The 20,141-nt window shown below is 48.2% G+C and overlaps 7 protein-coding genes across 7 annotated transcripts; 3 read left to right on the forward strand and 4 right to left on the reverse strand.

Moving 5' to 3' along the window:
* Nucleotides 1-878: 878 nt before the first annotated feature.
* Nucleotides 879-1,766, reverse strand: VTN77DRAFT_716 (uncharacterized protein; the record flags this gene model as incomplete). The annotated part of the gene is made up of 1 exon (XM_069423518.1): nt 879-1,766. The coding sequence occupies one exon, from the start codon at nt 1,764-1,766 to the stop codon at nt 879-881; it is 888 nt and encodes a 295-aa protein (XP_069273297.1).
* A 2,701-nt stretch (nt 1,767-4,467) lies between these two features.
* VTN77DRAFT_717 (uncharacterized protein) lies at nt 4,468-6,112 on the reverse strand (the record flags this gene model as incomplete). Its single annotated transcript, XM_069423529.1, has 3 exons — nt 4,468-4,650; nt 4,709-5,896; nt 5,981-6,112. 3 exons carry the CDS (start codon nt 6,110-6,112, stop codon nt 4,468-4,470), a joined length of 1,503 nt encoding a protein of 500 aa, XP_069273298.1.
* Nucleotides 6,113-6,688: 576 nt separating this feature from the next.
* Nucleotides 6,689-7,521, forward strand: VTN77DRAFT_718 (uncharacterized protein; the record flags this gene model as incomplete). The annotated part of the gene is made up of 3 exons (XM_069423540.1): nt 6,689-6,787; nt 6,844-6,926; nt 6,996-7,521. The coding sequence occupies 3 exons, from the start codon at nt 6,689-6,691 to the stop codon at nt 7,519-7,521; spliced, it is 708 nt and encodes a 235-aa protein (XP_069273299.1).
* An 894-nt stretch (nt 7,522-8,415) lies between these two features.
* Nucleotides 8,416-10,126, reverse strand: VTN77DRAFT_719 (uncharacterized protein; the record flags this gene model as incomplete). The annotated part of the gene is made up of 2 exons (XM_069423551.1): nt 8,416-9,715; nt 9,765-10,126. 2 exons carry the CDS (start codon nt 10,124-10,126, stop codon nt 8,416-8,418), a joined length of 1,662 nt encoding a protein of 553 aa, XP_069273300.1.
* Nucleotides 10,127-13,617: 3,491 nt separating this feature from the next.
* VTN77DRAFT_720 (uncharacterized protein) lies at nt 13,618-14,863 on the forward strand (the record flags this gene model as incomplete). The annotated part of the gene is made up of 5 exons (XM_069423563.1): nt 13,618-13,639; nt 13,695-13,741; nt 13,816-14,031; nt 14,089-14,272; nt 14,334-14,863. 5 exons carry the CDS (start codon nt 13,618-13,620, stop codon nt 14,861-14,863), a joined length of 999 nt encoding a protein of 332 aa, XP_069273301.1.
* Nucleotides 14,864-14,920: 57 nt separating this feature from the next.
* VTN77DRAFT_721 (uncharacterized protein) lies at nt 14,921-15,276 on the reverse strand (the record flags this gene model as incomplete). The annotated part of the gene is made up of 2 exons (XM_069423574.1): nt 14,921-14,968; nt 15,022-15,276. The coding sequence occupies 2 exons, from the start codon at nt 15,274-15,276 to the stop codon at nt 14,921-14,923; spliced, it is 303 nt and encodes a 100-aa protein (XP_069273302.1).
* Nucleotides 15,277-17,415: 2,139 nt separating this feature from the next.
* Nucleotides 17,416-19,268, forward strand: VTN77DRAFT_722 (uncharacterized protein; the record flags this gene model as incomplete). The annotated part of the gene is made up of 3 exons (XM_069423585.1): nt 17,416-18,601; nt 18,652-18,925; nt 18,986-19,268. The coding sequence occupies 3 exons, from the start codon at nt 17,416-17,418 to the stop codon at nt 19,266-19,268; spliced, it is 1,743 nt and encodes a 580-aa protein (XP_069273303.1).
* Between the last annotated feature and the right edge of the window lie 873 nt (nt 19,269-20,141).

A 20,141-nucleotide genomic window follows, 5' to 3' on the forward strand; every position in this document is an offset into this window, starting at 1 on the left:
ATCTGACTCATATAAGAGAATTCAGAGATGGATAGTAAATAATATCTATAATAACAAGGAAGGAAACATGGAAATTGGAGATCTTATTCTCTTACCTAAGGTATGTACAGTACCTAGGTAACATACCTATATATATATGGAGATCCTCTCAGAGGTATGCCCCAGGGCTTAGGCCTGGGACTAGGGCTGCTGACCCCGCCTAGTTCCTTCCCCAGTCTCTAATTAGTCTCCATTAGATATGCTTATAGGATAATGCCTTCTGATCTGAGAAAAAAAATAAAGTATCCAGCATCAAATATTCACCTTGATGATAGAGAGAGAGATATAGGCACGCATATGCAGTGTGTGGTTACATGCTAGGTTACGATATCTGGGAAAGACAAGGAAAGAAAAATCCTGGTCCATTTGTAATTTCATTCATTCATTCATTCATTCTTCTTCTTGCTCTCTCTTTCTCTCTCCCTTTCTGTCTGTTTTTCTTTCTAAATGAATTATGAATCACCGCGCCAATCAAATCTCATCGTACTTTTTTTTTTCCCTTTTCTAGCATTATTTAGTTTAGTTTCGCTAGCTATTAAATCTGATTTATCAGTAGTAATTATTAATGCAAGCCTTGGCGAGATGCATCATCACAGAATACCTCCCTACATAGGTAGCTAGGTACCTAAACCATTAATTGTCGTATCAACAATAATTGAAACGGAATGAAACAAACGAATCGAAAGAAGGAATAGAGAAATTATGGATGGGCGCGCGAGCATGCGCTCTCTTTCTAGTTACCTAATTCCATATGAGCCTGATTTGCTTCGTTCTTGTCGGACCAGAGATAGATGTACTGCAGCATTCTTGCATAAACACAGTGTATCGACGTCGACTTGCTAGTCCACGTCTCTTTCTGTCAAGTCTGAAGCACTGGCGACCTGTCTGTGTTTCTCTCCTGTCGTCTCCTTCGACTGAGTTTGTGTCGAGGAAACTGCTGTTTCATGAAGACATCGGTTTGTTGAAGCTCCTGTCAACAAACTTCGTCTTCCTCCTGCTCGCGTCTCGATTCCTCTCAAACCATGCAAATGATGCGACTCCAACCCACTGGCCTCCATCTGCTGCCGGACATCCTCGTACATCCGCTCCACGGCGAGAATCTCCTCTTCAACACTCAACTCACACCCCTCGAGGCAGAACTCGCGCTCGCGCTGCTCGATGTACTCGCGCACCTGCCCCCACGCCTTCTCGACGTTCTTCTCGCGGTCCGGCAGGCCCGAGCCCCGGAGGTAGGTCAGGATGCCGGCCATGATCGTGTTGATGGCGCCAAAGGCCGTGACGACGCTGTGCGGACCCTGCGCGGCGCCGATGGCCGTCAATGCAGCCGCTACGACGATCTGCACGCTCAGGCAGGTGTTGATCAGGATGCTGAAGGCGCGGTAGCGCAGCGCGGCCGTCTTCTCGGCCTGCACGACCCGCGTGTAGATGCCGATGTTGGGCGCGGTGCGGCGGCTGAAGAAGCCATGGTGCGAGAGCGCCGGGACGCTGTCGATGCCCGTCAGGGCGCGGAAGACAAGCAGTTTGTTGTCTGCGGGAACGAGCGATTCTCGATTGTGCTGGAGGAGTTGCCGGATGCGATGGACGTGATCATCATAACCCGCGTTTGCATTCGCAGGACTGTAAGAAGTATTCTCGCCGGAATGAACTCCTTGGACTCCTGCTGCAGCGACTCTTTCTGGAGGATAGCCTTTTTCCTCCCGGTCGAAGGCTCTCAGAAAACGTTTCATCGGGATGAATTAGATCGCAGACAAGCTGACAAAGGGGAGGAAAGGGCAAACAGGACGAGATGGATGCAGATGCTGTAGAGAGAATAGTAACAAGGAAAAGAGTGATCTATTAAAAGACAAAAAAAAAAGAAGAGGAACGTGTTGGCGTCAGACACGGTCTGGACTCATCGTGTTCGACAGATAGCACCTCCATCAAGCTTCATCGTCCATGCACTTGATTAAAATTAATTACCTACCTAGGCATGCAACTCAGCCAGTTCAGTACTGCAAGGAAAGCTTTGTGTGACTTTTGTTAATGTCAATTGACAGAGGGCGGTCATTTTACTCTCGTGTGGCCCCTCAGCCAGCCATGCACGGGAACACCTATCTTGGCTGGATGTGCAGCTATCTAAATGGCTTTTCGCACGGAGAACTGCAGTTGGTGGACGCTAAGACGCGGAGATAATCGATGTCAGCGAGTTGATTGGATCGATTTTGAAGAGCAGAAGTTTAGACGCAAAGTCAGTTCTCTGTTAGATAATGAACTGGTTAGTAATGAACTGCAAGCGGTTTTAAAAGGCTTGCATTGACCGGTTCGGAAAGAAGGAGAATACGAGAAGAGGAATCAATCTGTCAAATCACCACGGACTGTATGCATGTAGAAGGAACGTCCCGAGTGCCGCTGTCAAATCGTACTGTACCTGGGTAAGCCTAGAACTTGGACAGATTAATCTTTCTACCTACTCTACCAGCGTATTTTCTTTAAAAAAAAAGAAGAAGAAGAAGAAATAAAAGAAATAGAGAGCGAGCGAAAGAATAGTCCTCTGTATGTAGAACATATCCACCACAAATTGATCAGTAAAGTCGTGAGAGTACTCCGTATAGCAGCCTACCTGCTGGTGATGAACTCACAATTTACAAGTCACTACTGCATTAATATTTGTCAACAACCCGGTAATGAACAAGGGGCCCCTGCTCGGTTGGAGTATAAAAATTAATATAACAGCCATAAAATAATATTCATTTCTTTCTATACAATTCATTAAAAAATGGAAGGATTAGTTGATTGAATTTTTTTATACAACAATTTCAAATAAACTAGTAGTAGATTTATACCGTATGAGCTTGATAGCTAGTAATTCTATAATAGATAGATTGATTGAAAAATAGCTTGGATTTTTATAGGCTTCAGAAGGCAGTAATAGTTACAGTGGAAGAGTAGTTATCTAGAGCTATATCTGTGAAGCCACTACTCTATATGCTTATAGGGGGTGCTGGGCATATGACAGCCTAACGCGCTGTCATTCTGTGGTCTGTTTGGCACAGGCGGGTAAGCCTAGAGCCCAGCGGGTTCCCCTCCCTGACAATATCTATATAAGAACTAGAGAATATATTCCCTGTATTTAATTTTTGTCCTTTTTAGGGAGTTTTTGTTTTTGTCTTTTTTTTTTCTTTTTTTTTATATATTTACATACAAGGTCAGGCAAAAAAATACGATGAAAATTAAGATCCATAACCTCTTTATACAAAACATCCTAGTACCTACATGTTCTCTATTTTCCTCCTTTCCTTCTTTTTTTTTTCCTTTGTATTTTTTCTTTTTTTCTTTCTTTTTTCCTGTTTTTTTTTTTCATTTTCAACTTTTGAACTTCCCTTTCATTTTGAATTTAAATATAGTAAGTAGAGTTAGGTGATGTAAAAGTACTGCACTGACAACTAGTTAAATTCCCGTCTATTAATTTTCTAATAATACCTGTCTCTTTTTTTTTTAAAAAAAAATAGATTTCTCTTTTTTGAAAAAAAAAGCTTTTACTTATTTTCTTTTTATTTTTATTCTCTCCATTCAACTTGATTTAGCTTATGTCATATCAATCACATACAACAGCAAAGGGGGGGAAAAGGAAATGAAAAGGAAGGGAAACAGCAAGGGGAGAAAAAAAAGCGAACGCTTTTAAACGCAAATGCAAAGCCTACATAGGTAGGATAACAAAAGATGAGACGTAGGTCCGACCTAATACTCAATCGAAATTGATTCAACTCAACGGGGGAAAATAGATAGATATAGAGGTGAAAAAAAATATGGAAGCGAGTCACGCACGACCACTAACTAACAGAGTCGAGTCGCATCGAATCGAGCCAAGTCGAGTATAATCTGCTGTTTTTTTTTTCTTTTCTGTGTTTGTTATTTTTGCATAACATAATAGACAGCTAGGAAACGAAGCAAGCTAATTAGCAAGCGAACAAAATGATGTTATTGTTGTGGTTAGCTAACAGCAAATAGGAAAAAAAAACCGTTGCATTTTTTTTCCCCTGTCTTCATTGAACTGGACTGGACTGGACTGGACTGGACTGCATGAGATGGGATGAGACGAGACGAGACGAGATGGATAGATGGAGGGAAAAAGGGGGAAAGAAAAAGAAAATTCTGCACAGCAAGGGTGCATGAACAGATAAAAATGCGAGGTTCATGACAAAAAAAAGAGAAAAATAAAAAAAAGCCCAGATGACATGATCAAGGCCTACATAACGTGACTGCAAGCAGAGCGCAATGCAACATGCATATATATATATAGGTAGGTAGAATCTAGGCCGTAGCGGGAGTGGCATGTGGCATGTGGCATGTGGCATATGGCAATGAGCTTTTGACATGTCAAAAAAGTAAGAAAGAAAAAAAAAAGAGGAAACAGAAATAGGACTACTCTAGGGATAACTTCACTTCACTTCACTCCTTGTCCTCCAGAGAGGCCTTCTGCAGTTCCTCCGATGCCTCTGCAACAGCATCCTTCTTCTCCTTCTCCTGCTTCTCAGCATGGCCGTTGACCTGCTGCGAACCCTTCTTGGCCTCCTTCGCACGCTGCTCTTCCTCCTCCAGACGGGCGATCTCTTCCTTGGCTTTCTTGATGTTCTGTGCAGTTGTTAGTCATAGAACCGTAGAAGCTAGAAAAAAAAAGATGGTGACTCACCTCTTCGGTCTTCGCGGCCTGGTTCTTCTTCCACTCGGTAATCTTCGCGGCCAGCTTCTCGATCACACCCGGCACATCAGCCTGTCCCATCGGCGGGTCAACCTTGACCTTGGCGAAATCCTCAATCACACCGAAGCTGAGGTTGAATTTGCCTTCCGTCGGCGTACCAGGCGCCGGCGAGCCGTTGGCGCTGCCCTTCTTCCCCTTCTTGCCCTTCTTGCCGCCGGTGCCGACAAAGTAGTCGTCCTCCCGTTCGTCTTTCTTGACAATCTTGACGCCCTTGATGTTGGAGTCGTCCACGGTGCGGCCGACCTCCGCGCGCAAGGCGCCCGTCTGCGTCTTCTTGCCGTCGTCCAGACCCAACGTCGAGAAATCGTAGGACGGGTCGAAGTAACGGATCAGACCTTGTGCCGTGAGGATCTCATCCATGTAGGCTGGTCGCGAAGCCTCCTCCAACTTCTTGTCGGCGATCTTCTTCTTCCTCTCGCGCTCCTGGGCCTCCCGCTCAGCCTTCTGGCGCTCGCGACGGATCCGCCACAACTCGTCCTCGTACTCCTTCCAGGCCTTGCGCTGCTTGTAGTAGTTGTCTTTGAGCTCGCGGATGGCCGTGTATTTCTTCTGCTGCTCCTCGTGCAGCCGCGTGCGCTCGTCCCGCAGAGCGTTGAGGTTCTTGAAGGCGTTGTCTTGCTCCGCCTTGATCGCGTCCAGCTCCTTCTGGATCTCGGCGTACTTGTCGCTGAGCGCCTTGGCTTCCGGGTTGTCGAGGCTCTTGCGGAGCTCGGCGATCTGCGCCTTCAAGTCGTTGATGACCTTCTGCGCATCGTCCAGGCCCGCGAAGTTCTTCCGCTGCTTGCGCAGGTTCGAGATGTCCGCCAGGGCCTTCTTCTCATCCACCAGACGCATGTTGCCCGAGTCGACCTGCTTCTCCAGACGGGCGATCTCCCGGTCGATTTCCTCGACGCTCTTGAAGGCAATGCGGCTCCGGGAGTTGTTCTGCTCCGCCACGCGGGCCTTGAGGTTGGCATCGAGGGCATTGATCTTCTCCTGGGTGCTGGTCCGCGAGGCCTTGAAGCTCTGCTGCTTCTGACGGATGGCAGCGAGTTCGGCGCGCAGCTCCTTCTGTCTCTTGGCGGCAGGCGAGTCCTGATTGTTTGGCTTTGCGCTCTCGATCTTGGCCTTGATTTGGTTCTGTGTCGTGTTAGAATCGTAGGCTATACAGCTAAATGAAGATTCGTCTGTAGATAAAAATAGCTAAACGAATGCGGGACGCACCAATTTTTCCTGCACGGCAGCATGCTCCTTCTCAGCCTTGGCCAGATTGGCCTTGAAAGCCTCCTCATCGGGCTTCTGGGGCTTGACCTTGTGCGCAGGGGCAGCGGGAGCGTCTGCAGCCACAGCAGCCATGGTGTCGGGCGTCGAGACAAACGATGCGATGCGATGGATGCGGAGCTGTGCTGTGCTGTGCGGTCGTGTGAGTAAGTAGTACTAAATATATATTGTACCGCACAGTACAGAGTCCAACAAGCGAGAGGATAGCGCACCAGTGACGGGTCCCTGGAACAGATCGACAGAGACAGGGATCTGGAGGAAGACCGGAACAGCAAGAGACAGGTGTCTCGATTGATCGATTGACTTGTGACCGCACAGTCTTCCTTCAGTCTTTTTGGCCTTTTCTTTTTTCTCGGTTCTGGGCTCTCTGGCCGCCAATCACTTGCCAAGCCTGCTGGAGCGCTTAGAGTTAGCGCCAAAAACGGGTGGCCGCCTTGAATGATTAATCCGATTCTGTCTCTCGATTTTTCCAGAACGCCAACGCTGGAAATAAACACAGCTCAACACAGCACAGCACACCACAGCACAACATCCATATCAGACACATTTCTACTCGACTGGGAGTTCATCATCTTGTCTGGCCTCAAACAGCCGGCGTGAGAATTTTCGACCTCGTGAGGCATCGAGTGCGCCGCGCGCGCCGTCGCAGCCATGGATGAAGACTACTCGTCGGGCTCCCAGGAGGCGGAGCGTGAGATGGCCAGGCTGTGGCGCACCTGGAGGACGGTGTTTGAGATGCTCCTGGACCGGGTATGATTGAATTCGAGAGTGAACCTGTCGGGTTTGTCGCTAATGTCTTTCTCCAGGGCTACGAGGTAACGGAGGAGGAAGTACAGATTCCATTCGAGGATTTCAAGCGGAAGTTTTCCGACCCGTTGGGATACCCTGAGTATGTTTCCCCTGACACACTCGACGTGTTTTGTTTGGCTGGTTTCTTCTAACGGATGATGTTCTCCAGCCGCAACAAGATGAAAATCAGCGCCCGTCCCACCGAAGCCATGATCAAAAAGTACACTCCCTTACCGACCAAGTCCAATCCCAACCCCCAGCCCGAATGCGGCACCATCTACGTGGAATTCTGCCCGGACGCCACCGGCGTCGGCACCAAGCAGGTGCGCGCCTTCAACCACCTAGTCGACGAGCAAAACTACCACTCGGGGATCTTCATCACCCAGACGCCGATCTCGCCGTCGGCCATCCGGCTGCTCAGCGGCATTCCCGGCCGCGTCTGCGAGCATTTCCAGGAGCAGGATCTCCTGGTGAACATCACGCGCCACGAGCTCGTGCCCAAGCACGTTCTGCTGAGCGCTGAGGAAAAGGCCCGGTTGCTAGAGCGGTACCGCCTGAAGGAGTCGCAGCTGCCGCGCATCCAGGTGTCGGATCCTGTGGCGCGGTATTTGGGTCTGAGAAGAGGGCAGGTGGTGAAGATTATCCGCAAGAGTGAAACGGCCGGTCGATATGCCAGTTACCGATGGGTGATATAATCATCTCATAGAGATAAATGCTCGATCACGGCATATTCCGTACTATTGAAAAGAAGAAAAAAAAAGTCGAGACAGCATGGCGTAACGGCGTTGTGACATTGTAAAGGATGACTTGGGGCGGGCCTATGTATGTATGTACTTATTCCATTACTTACATGTTTTTTCATTGGGGTTTTACGTTTGCATTTCCGTTTTCTTTCTTCATAACCCATAACTGTGAACATGGAAAAGTGCTGTTGCTGTTAATACCTTGCTGTTGAGAGAAAGCTGCGTTAATGAAGACAGTCTGTTATCAGAAAACGATACTAGTACGAGATAATACGGACTTGAATTCGGGGAATAACAGTGTTCAGGACGATACTAATAGGACTATTCTAGAGTAGACTCAGTGGCCGGCTTTTACTACCTACAGCATATGTATTCACTGAATTACCTAGTCGAGTCGGAGAAGCGGTATAGCATTTTTTTAGTCCAGGTAGTATCGTCGCTAAAAAAAAATGAAGAAGAAGAAGAAGAAGAAGAAGAAGAAAGATATCCACCAGTAAGTGGTATCCCATCCCGTAAACTCCTCCAACCTGACCATTCCTTATATATCAATAAAGTAGATATAGATATGTCCCTCAACATCAAACCTTCAACACCGTGACCCAACCAACCGAGAGACTACAATAAAAGGTCCTAATGGTATATGTGCCAACAAGCGAATGTGGGGAAATGGATAAGGCAACCAAAAAAAGGTACAGGGACACTGGCCTGCCCAAAGGGACGTCGTGTTCAAAGGACAAGGTTCGTAGGCGGTCCGTTGATGCAAACCAGAATATTCCCCAACGCCATCGCTGAGGACATGTCGAAACTAGTAATGTCGCGTCATATCAGAACGGAGAGTGGTGACTTTCATTCCAAGACACCTGAAAGGTCATCCCTAGTAGGATCTTGAGATAAGAGACCTTCTGCATCACGGAGCTCGATGTCATTGCCGTCCATGACAGGTCCTTCAACGTCCGATTCATGACGATATGGAGGGGTGGAAGGACCGGCATGTGACATACTCTCTCGCCTCCCCCCTCCTTCGCGGGGTGGAGTAATACGAGAAAAATTGCGCGGGGACTGCGGCAAGGAGAGGAGGCCACCAACGTCTTGCAAGAGGGCCCTGCTCCCATGACGATATTGTGGATATCGTGGGATTTCCGGATTGAGTTCTGGTTCGGGGAAAAAGGTTGCAGGGTAACGATGTGCAGCCGCGGTGGTCGGTGTCGTTGGTGACGGAGGATCAAGAAGGCCGCCCACATCAGAAAAGGACACTTTACGGTGAGAAACCCGGGGATCACCGGGCGCCGATCCCAAGGGATCCCAAGCATTCGGGTCGATGTATTCATGGGGATCGACCTTGCTGTCAGTGGCCGAGGTGAGGTCGTCTGTACCTGTTGACAGACGATTATGAAAAGTCCAGTTGGGGTCCACGGTTCCAGTCTGCCCAGAGAAACCATGACTGGGAAAGGCTACCGGGGCCGGACGGACTACATTTGTATCCGTCGACTGTAGCTCCGGATCCAGTCGGATGCCTAAGTCCTCGACCAGGTCGGCATCGCTGCCCCATTGATGATAGGTGATGGTTGCGCGTCGGACGGAGCTATGATCGAGACTCTCGCTCCCGAGCGAACTGTCCCGTTTGAACTTGGCCTTCTTGACCCCTTTGTCCCGGACGAAGGAGCCAATGACGACAGCATTGGAGACGGCCGTGGCCGCCAAAATCTTTAACGAGGCCAGCAGTGACCGGTAACTCTGCAGCCCAGCGTGCTGGATGACCAATGGCACGCGGTAGCAGGTAATTGCGACCAGAATCATCGACAGAGCGAAGAGCGACACGAGGGAGAGCTTGCGTTTCACGGGCAGGGTTGAAATCATCACGAGAGGAATCGGAAAGATGACGAGCAAGAGGTCGGTTATCACGTCGCATGCACCAATCGTCAGCAGGTTGGCATAGCCCAACCGACACTTTGGACCAGGATCCGGGACTACCTGCCAGTAGTGATCGAAGGGTCGACACTCGGCCAGCGTAGCAATGACGACCGCCAGGAAAGTCGACGCGAGGAAATATCGAATCAATCGAAGAGCGAATTGGAAGGATTTGGTCCAGACCGTCCCTATTAGTCGCCTCAAGAATTCACACACTGTGTATTTGGCCATCCAAATGCTAGGGCTGGTCAGCAGATATATTTGTCAAGTCGCGTGGGCGAGCTTACAAGACGGCATAAAAGATCCTTGCAGCTAACACGAGCCTGCTTCCGACCTCCCGATGCTGAATGTCAAGTTCGGACAGCCCGGCCGTCTTTGTATTATTGGTGCCCCAGATCAAGACGACATGAGCAAAAGCCATCCGGATCAGGAGCGGTACAATACTGGCCATCATGACTTTATCTTCTCTGAATAAGCGCTCTGTCCGGACATACCGGCCGGAGACTCGAATGAGGATAATGACCAGGGAAAAGGCCGTACACCACCAGCTGATCAGCAGCGTGGGATTGTTCTCGACTCTCGTCTGCGGATCGGGCGGGACGTCCTGGTACAGCCCGCGAGCTGCCAGCAACGAGGGAAAAAGCGTCATGGACCTCTGGACCGCCTCCCGGCGGAGGGGTCAGGGGTGACAACGAGCGTCTTCAGTGTCGTGACGATTTTGTTTCATAGAACGAAAAGCCGTTGACTTCGTGATCGCTCAACGGTCTGTCCCATTGGGTGGGTCACATCTGACAGCACTGCCGTCGGGGACGGTTTTAGGGTTTGCGACCGGTGGAGATCTCACGCTATATAGCACAGCAGGTTTGCTGACGGCGTCACTGCGAGTCTCTCTGATGGAGGCGATATGTAAAGAGCAGAAATGGATGTTGAAATGGAAAAACGGGGATGATTTCGTGATGAGTTGCTATGTTTCCAGGTCGTGAAGGGCAAGGCGGGAGTAAAGTATCCCCCTGTCGAGGAATCAGAGAGAACATCGTCCCAGAGATAAGACATGTTTCCAACTGCCCGACCGAGCAGTGGCTTAAGCGCCATCATCGCCTGGGTCGGGAAAAGTTGACGTACCACGGGCGTGGGTCGAGGCTCATAGTGCAGTGACGAGAGCCAGCAGATCGGTTGTGTGAAGGGACAGCTCCAGAGCTCAGGCCACGGAAACTGACGGATACCTGGGGCAGAGTAACTCGAGGCGCAACCTTGACGAATCACGCCCATGGATCGTGGGCGAGAGTTTACCTGTAACCAGGAACCGGGAGGATTAAGTTAGCCGGGGCGTCCAGAGGCAAGTTTGCTGGTGATACTTCCAACGCCACCGCCAGAAATCCCCAGCAGACCTGCCTAACCTGTCCAGTCCCAAATCTCAGAGACAACAACAAGATGGGACATGGCCATCATATAATGCAAGTGTCGGAGAGGATCAGAGAGCTTGCATACCGTGAGATTAGGCAGGGAGGAATAATCTTGTCGCTTGTTGGCAATGTTGGCAATGACTGAGTGATGACGTGTGGGTCAATGATAAGAGAAAAAGGAAAGAACGAACGAGGTTGGCGATGAGGTCACCGTTCAAAGACTGGCAGGTGCAAGCATGCCCCTTACCCCGATCGAGCCTAACGCCCCGCATCCACTCAAAACCTGGAAACTGTACCGTAGTTGCCTAGTTAGGTAGGTTGAATCACCTACTCTGTAAGGTTGGCCCTGCACCTTCCTCATGAGGTCTGAAACTCAAAAGGCATTTCTCCTGCAGCAGAACCAATAAGCAGAAGCTGCGAAGCGAACTAATTAACTTTGATGAAAGCTCTTCCACGGAACTGAGGGAACAAACCTTCCTGTACTGCTGCCAAGCGTCTCCCGCACTTAGAGGCTTGTCTAGGTGAAAGCTTCTCCACGTCGCACGGTCTGCCCCGGACAAGTACCATTGGGCCCGCGGGGCAGCGCTTTCTTGCCTTTTCGGCAGGCGCGAGCCTGTATCGGGCGCAATATCGCGTACTGGTTTTGCTGGCGAGCATGTTGCGCTGGTACGAGTTTTGAGTTTCTGGTTCCGAGACAATGGACTTGCACTTGGACTCGCCTCCGGTCGAGATTCGGCGGAGTCAATTGATCTTTAGAATTAATTCATACCTAGCACCTAATTAATATTGCTTCGATAAGTAGGTAGCTCTTTGCTAACGACCTTTTTCAGCAAAGCCGCGTCCACTCATACTCATTTATCCTATTTGTTAAATTAATATTAATATCTTCCTCTGGAGAGTAGCAGCTCAACAACTACTATTTATATCCCTACCCCATGCTACTAAGGAGCATTGTACAGTACCTAAGTACTCCGTACTAATAGTACGGAGTATGCGCCAAAAGCCCATTTCACCGCAAACCCTACATGTTTTAAAGTTTGATTTCTCAACAAAATTATATAGCAAGGGTATCAGAAAAATACACTCTTGGTTAGAAAATTAGTAAAATTAAATTTCTTCTATGTAAACCTTATTTAATTAAATTATTATAATCATACAACTTTCAACCGTAGATTTAGAGGAAAATTTCTTAAAATCTTAATCTAATAAAAAACAAATAATTAGACCATTGATTTAAGGGGTCTTTATCAATAAAAATATTCCTACATGATAAGAGAAGATGTAGAAATAATTTTTATCTGAAATAATCAATCTTAATGGGTTCACTTTTAGATATAAATTTTTTTTCTACAGAATTTTGTCATCAGGAAAAAAAATCCAACAGTTAAGAAGCAGTTGTCATGGCACTCTTTTTAGCTGAGATGGAAAGATTTCTGGTTTGCGACAAATATAGATCAACTTTATCCTTACAAAATAGTTAGTATAGGCCTTTGATAAGGAAGTTTTCTATATAAGAAAAACTAATTTGACTCATTTTCAAAATAAAAATCTATTTTAAGATTGCTCTTCATATATAATATTTTTTTTCCCCAATAAACTGGGCCAAAATATGTAGGGTTTGCAGGAAAAATGGGCTTGTAGCGGAAACTACCTATCATCCGACAGCACTAGTGCACTGTTTATTTATGGGATCACACAAAACATCCCTTGCCTACCTACTATGTAGTACATACATAGGTAGAAGACAACATTCCCATTGGAATGTTTGCTCGTGATAGCCGCGTGCTTGGGCGCATTGGAGTTCACTGCCGATGACTGACTCGGCCAAGGAAAAGATATACTATACAATCGCTTGACTGCCTGCCACTAGCGGAGTCTCGGCCTTATTTCAATTCAAGTTCCATTCTATTTTGTCTTAATACAGTTGCTAAGAATTAATTTCTCAATGGATCGATCTGGATCGGAATATCGGTTGGGTATATGGAGCAGCATAACAGGCTAAATGAATAAGACGAGAACATCGATGCTACAGGTTCCTTGATATAAATGGGCTTCTCCTACCGTTGTATAGTATGGCATCCAATTCAGATATAGACACAGACACGGTTAACTTATTTACTGACAATGCTATCGCTGATTCTTGTTGTTGTTGTAGGTTTCTTCCTCCACGTGGAGGGGCAAACTTCATGCGCTGCTGTTTGGTATCAATCCCATTTTCTATTCTTTCCGTAATCTCATTTCTTATGGATCTGCAGGGACCAATGTGGTGGAATCGGTTTCGATGGTCCATCATGTTGCGCAACCGGATCGACCTGTGTAGAAGTCAATGAATATTATTTCCAGTGTATCCCGAGTAGCCAGGTGGGTGACTTGATGGCCTTATTGCAGGGAAATGAAAATGACATACTGAACTGAACTGACTGACTGACTGCGGGATGAGACATCGACCCCGACGACTATCTCTGGTTCCTCGAGCTCCTCATCAGTCAGCTCTGCATCTTCATCTTCACTGACCTCCATTTCCGCAACTGGCAGCATCTTGTATACGACGACGGTGTCGGTTCCCGCCACGGCGACCGCCACCCAACTGCCCTATCCACCAGCTAATGCAAGCAGCTGTGGCTCCTCATGGGCTCTGGTCGACAACGTCTGCTGTCCTTACTACTGTCTCTCCAACAATGAGTCCGAAACCTGTACCAGTCCCTGTCCTGGTGGCTGCGGCTCTCCGCCATCCTCGATGTGCATGTCGGGAACAATGTGTGAGTAAACGAACATTACTATTTTTTCAGAATACAAGCGCTAATTTCTGGAAAGGGGGCGAGCAACTCACTGTTGGACCGGATGAGGAATGGCATTACAGTGTGAGGACTTACCTGACAAGAAAAAAACTTGGATGCCTCCTCATAGACAGTCCCAGACTGATGTTATTGCATAGCGCTCGACACACTTCGGCCTCACCGACGCTGGAGCCTGCGGATTTGGGCTCTACAGTCTTTGCACGAAAGGAAGCGTCACTGCCAACTGGACCGATCCGATGCTGGGCGACACATGTGATGCTTTCTGCACCGCCTATCCTCTCCTCTGTCAGGATCCTGCCAATGTCACTCTGAGAGGGAACTTTGCCGCTCCGAATGGCGACTATTACACCCAGGTATGTTGCCTTCCTCAGAACAAAACATCTGACCTGACTGCAGACTGACTGCTACAGTTTTGGCCATCCTTAGCCTCATCCGGAAACCCTGACAACTACCTCTCCTGCGGCGAATGCTTCGAGTTGATCAGGACCAAGCCTGATGGCACCGATTATGCCGTTGGCGAGGACGGCTACACCGATCCGATCTACCTCGAGATTGTCGACAGCTGCCCGTGTGACGCCAATCCGAAATGGTGCTGTAAGCTGTCCTGTTGCTTTTACGACTATAGGCGAAAGTCTCTCTAAGTTGTGATTTCCAGGTGGCTCCGGCGCGGATCACTGCGGCGAAATCGACTTCACGTACGGCTGCCCCCTGCCCGAAGGAAGCCACCACATGGACCTGTCAGACATCGCGATGGGTCGGCTGCAGGGCAATGGCAGTCTGACCGAAGGCGTGATCCCGATCCGATACAAGCGGGTGCCCTGCCCGAAGCCCGGCAACGCGTACATCTGGCTGCGCGATGGCGGCGGGCCATACTATTTTGCGCTGACAGCCGTCAACACCAATGGCGTGGGCTCCGTGATCGCGATCGAAGTCAAGGGCAGCGGACAGAGTAACTGGACTGCCCTCATCCACGATCCCAACTACACCAGCAGTCGACCGCAGGAGCGATATGGGGCCTGGGTTATTCCCCAGGGATCCGGGCCATTCAATCCCCCCATTGGCGTCCGACTGACCTCGCCGGATGGGCAGCAGATTGTGAATGAGCAGGCCATCACCTCGTTTACTGCTCCGCCGTCAGCACCGTCTGGGTTTTGGTATATTGATCTGGGTGTGCAGTTCACTTAGCTGGCTCCAATTGTTAAGATTTCCTCGTCTATGGAAATAAATCAATGGACTTCGTAGCTAGGTGGAAATAACAAGTTGACTATCTTCTATGAAGAAGGGCTGTAGCTGTAGTGATTAATCGTAATATTCATACTTGGTAATATTGACGTCTGGCTTACCTTAAATTGTACCCCAACTTGATCCGCGTTGAGGGTGTCAGTGTGCGCACCCAGCCCATTGACGATGCCCCAGATGGTAATTCCTGCCATGGCGAGCGTACTGACATAGGCGATAAAAATCAAATAGTCATCGGCGCGAAGCGTTCTCTTCTTAATCCGAATTGCCCATATTCTCAGGCCCATGATGATGGTCGTGATGACCGTGAAGACGATGATCCATATCAACAGCTGGACACCGGTCGGATTGAGGCTCATTTTGGCTGATGGTGATGACTGACTGGCTGACTGCGAGAGTATGTAGTGTAGACAGGCAGTCTGCAGACAGACGCAATGCAAGGCAGACAATGAGGGAACGATGCCCTGTCAAGGAAAAGTTCGCATCTGGCAGGAGGATACAACTTATGCAGGAGTCCTGTCTGTAAGAACCTCTCCAGAAGGAGAGGACGCAATTGAGGAGATTCTCGTATGATTACGGACGCCCAGAAATACAGACCAGGGGAGGTTGGGGGCCGGCAGGATTATGCTATCACTTTAACTCAATGCACTCCCTGCACGTTTTGGAACCTCGTGCTTATCCATAAGCCAATGGCCTCGCTGATAGAGGTAGCACACTTCCATCCTTGTTGAATATGACACCAAAAGAAACTATACTAGTACCGAGTACTCTGTAGAGTATGCTATTCTAGTCCTGCAGGCCAGAAAGGGCCCAATTCTTTCTTCACGACTATTTCCGGGTAAGCGTGGTCGCAAGGCAGGGATAAAACGTGGCTGCCAAACTGGACAGGGAAGGTAAACGACGGCAAGAGGGGTCTTAGATCGAGACGAGATAGTCTTGCTTATTTCCGTACATATAGCGAACAACTCTCTAATCTAAGCGAGGGTCGACCCGTGGCCCGTGGGGGCTGTTTCCTAACCCTATTATCGCGGATGCCATGTCGATCACAATGGATATCATATGATACGATAGCGATAGTCTAGTCGCGTATTTCATACCTAATTATTAGAACGATAAATTATCGAAAGGAAATGATAGGCATGTACTCCGTATCAACAGATTAACCAGTCAATTTCTATAGTAATCATGTCGCCCTCATCTTCAGCTGTCTGACATTGACAGCACACGGCAAATATCTAACAATGTCCTACTTCTCCGCCAGTGGAGCCGAAACGGCTGCAATGCAACGTGGATGGCCCGGGGGGGGAGCTGAGAGCTCATAAGGCAACGGATTGGATTGTCCTGATTGGTCGGGTCAGTGCCTTATTTTAAGTTAACGTAGTGGGGCCTGCTTATGTAAATACCCTGGTTGTCTATAAGCGGAACTGCCTAACTGGATATGGTTAGGGCCACACGGGACCGCCGGGGAGGGGTTGTCCGTTGTCGGTACTACTGTACTCTGTATGAACACTTTTTTCGAAATAATATCATCCATTCCAGAAATCTCTTCATAAATGACCATTAAAAGCTAATGTTTATAAGGACCTGGCCCTATTGTTTAAGAAATATTTTTTTAAAACAAAAAGTAAAACCAACGACTTCCCTTTTTATTAATTAATATTACCCTGTTTTCCTCTTACTAATGTCTCTTTATTTTCTTCTTTTCCTGCGTAGCTAAGGCTGATTTTCATCAATTGACTTCATACTACACACATTGTAGGATTATCGATTACATTTATGAAGATGTACGTGCTTTACTCTATCTAATTGCATCAGTTAACAATCTATCTATCTATCTACACTATCTACACTATCTAAATTATCTGAATTTTAAGGTTAGGGTTGGGGATGCTTTATCAAGGCAATTTCTTGAAACAAAAACAATTATGCAGAAGATCTGACTTTTGCCGAAGTCTAACGTTTCTCTTTTCCAAGAAACAAATAGGGTTTATAGCTCTGACTTTGAAGCAACTAATATAACCATGGGATTACCATTATTTCACAAGAATACTGATGTTTGTCATAGGAAACACATAACCATATGTAATGTACTCTGTAATACAGCAGTGGAAGCCTGAAGGATTAACATACTCCAGAGCGGGGATGATGACTAGTCCATGCAATCTGCTGGATCATTGGCTGATCCTTGTCTGTGTTCAGCCATTCGGCGGCCAGCTTGTTACTAACAACTGCTTGCATGCAATGCTCAATCAATAACAGCCTCTTCTGGGATCTTCTGTTGGCCCCCAGAAAGAAGCGGTAACGAACAACACCTGTCAAAGGAATGATGCGGCGGGTCCCTTTCCTGACCTGAGCTGGCTGGGCTGCAAGCTCAGCTTTGTCGTTCCTCACCTCACGTGTTAATTATTTTATTTCAGCTTCTTCTTTCTATTTTTCTTTTTTTTTTTCTTCTCTTCTTCTCACCAGTTCTCAGTTCTGTTTGCTTGATGAAAGGACAAATGGCCCCTCTACTCTTTAACGTCTCTGGAGCGTTTTTGCTCCTTGCACTTGTTATACCTCTCCTCCTAAACAATCAGGAATGGTTGTCTCCGGTCAAGCAGCTCCTCGCGAGATCGGAGCCGACCTGTCGCTGCTTCCCCGGCGATGACTGCTGGCCAACGGAGCAGGAATGGAATGAATTCAACAAAACGCTCGGAGGCAAGCTCATTGCCACCAAGCCTCTTGCAAGTCCCTGCCACCACGATTCCTTTGGGCCGTATGACGCCGAGAAATGCGCGGAAATCCAAGCCGTCTGGGGTTTTCCGGAGACCCATTACAAAAGCTCTTCCTCCGTCCAAGCCGGATGGTATGCCAACCAGAGCTGTGATCCCTTTCTTCCAAGCGACGCCCCATGCGTCATCGGCACCTATGTTCTGTATGCGGTCAACGCGAGTGATGCTTCCGATTATCAAAAGACCATCGAATTCACCAAAGCCCGCAGCATCCGGCTGGTGATCCGGAACACCGCCCATGACTACATGGGCAAGTCAACTGGCGCTGGTGCAGTCGCCATCTGGACGCACAATCTGAAAGACATTCAGTTCCTCGACTATGCCTCGCCGCACTACACCGGAAAGGCGGTCAAAGTGGGTGCCGGAGTCCAGGTGTTTGAGGTCAACGAGGCTGCGAAGGAACAGGGCCTCGTCGTCGTTGGAGGCAACTGTGACACCGTTGGCATCGCCGGTGGCTACTCGCAGGGCGGTGGCACCAGCCAGCTGGCATCCAGATTCGGCCTCGCAGCAGACCAGGTGCTGGAATGGGAGGTTGTCACCGGAACCGGAGAGCTGCTCGTCGCCTCGCAGTCCGAGAACACGGACTTGTACTGGGCGCTGTCTGGCGGCGGTGGCGGTACCTATGGCGTGGTGCTCTCGATGACCAGCAAGGCCTATCCGGAAATGCGGACGGCCACCGCCAACCTGACCTTCACCAGCGCCGGCGTCTCCCAGGATTCATTTTACGATGCAGTGGAAACGTTCATCAGCACCATCGGTCCCATCCTGCACGCCGGAGGCGTGAGCATCTGGTTCATGACCAGTGCGGCTTTCTTCTCGGTGCCTACCACCCTGCCTGGGGGAACAAAAGAGCAATTGCATGAGCTGCTCAGCCCGGCCATTGCCAAGTTGGAAGAAAGCGGGATCCAATACAGTATGTACGTTGCTAATATGTCAGGAGGAAATCACTAATATCGTTTGCAGCATACTTCATTGATGATTTCCCGACTTTCTACGACAGCTACAAGGCGATGACCCCGCCCAGCAACATCACCGACTTTCAGCTGGGAGGCCGCTTGATCCCACGTTCGGTTCTGGACTCGAATCCTCACGGGCTGGTGACTGCGCTCCGAAGCGCCAGTGACCATGGAACCCTTGTCTCGGGTGTCGCTGTCAATGTGTCTCGACAAGCTCATATTCCGGATAACGGAGTGAATCCTGCATTGCGCAATGCAGCTATCAGTATTGTTATTGGAACGTACGTCTCCACAACCACGTGGCGATTGCACTGACTGGCTAGCTGACCTACTGGCTACAGCCCCTTCAGCTACGCAGATTGGGACCAAAACCTCGCCAACCAACGCCTGATGACGGACGTGATCATCCCGCCGCTGGAGGCCCTCACTCCCGGCGGCGGCGCGTACCTGAACGAGGCAGACCCATTCCAACCGAACTGGCAAGCGGCATTCTACGGGGACAAGTATGAGAAACTGACCGCGATCAAGAACAAGTACGACCCGGACCACATCTTCTATGGCAGGACTGCGGTCGGAAGCGAGTACTGGACGCCGCAGGCGGATGGAAGGTTGTGTCGGGCGTGAACTTTTTTTTCCTTCTTTTTTTCTCTCTCTCTCTTCTGGTCATGTTATGTCATGTATGGGAGGGAAGAAGTGCCATATAGCTGTCGTTATTTTTTTTTTGGAGTAAAAAAAAGACGAGCGATTCGAATTCCTGCATGCATGCATTCAATGGTACTGTACTATAGAGAGAACTTCTAAAATGTCTGTGTAGGAAATCTCGATTGATGGGAGGAGAAAAATGGAAGTATTCATTAAACAGGTCACCACTGCTCGCGTAAGCTTGACGGAAGATTTCATTTGGCTTTGATGGGATGTGTTATTCTAGTTACTTAATGTCAGCGCCTAGGGAGTCCTACATACGTAGGTTGTATCGTGATTGATCTACTCTCACCCATGAACCAAGCAAAAAAAAATATTTTTACTATTACTCGAGACAAAAGGGAGGAAGGAGATGGGAAACTAAACTAACTGATGGGCCATGCTGAATTAAAATCAGCCTTTTTTTTTTCTTTGTTTTTCTCATCTTCTTGATATATATGTTTTCCTAATAATCATCGTCGTTTCTCTCTGTGTTGTGTCATACCAGGAGCTCCATAGAGTTCTAGGTCTAGGTCTAGGTCCAAAGTCAATCATTTTTTTATAGTCTTTGTCAACATAAATAAATAAATAAATAATCCTCTTAACTAAATTATTAAATTCATACTACTTTTCTCAAGATATATACTGAAAAAAAAACTATTATTCTATATACTATTTAGGCTCTCTCTTCTCTTTTAAAAAGGTAGTATTAGATTATATTTAGGAATCCTTATCTGCATAGTGTTACGCGCTGGGTCCAACCGTAGTCGCAGATACTCAGATTGGTGGTCAGGGAAGGATCAAGCGAACCGAACA

This window comes from Rasamsonia byssochlamydoides (assembly GCF_041956645.1).
Source record: "Rasamsonia byssochlamydoides strain NRRL 3658 unplaced genomic scaffold VTN77scaffold_107, whole genome shotgun sequence".
NCBI classification, from domain to species: Eukaryota; Fungi; Ascomycota; class Eurotiomycetes; order Eurotiales; family Trichocomaceae; genus Rasamsonia; species Rasamsonia byssochlamydoides.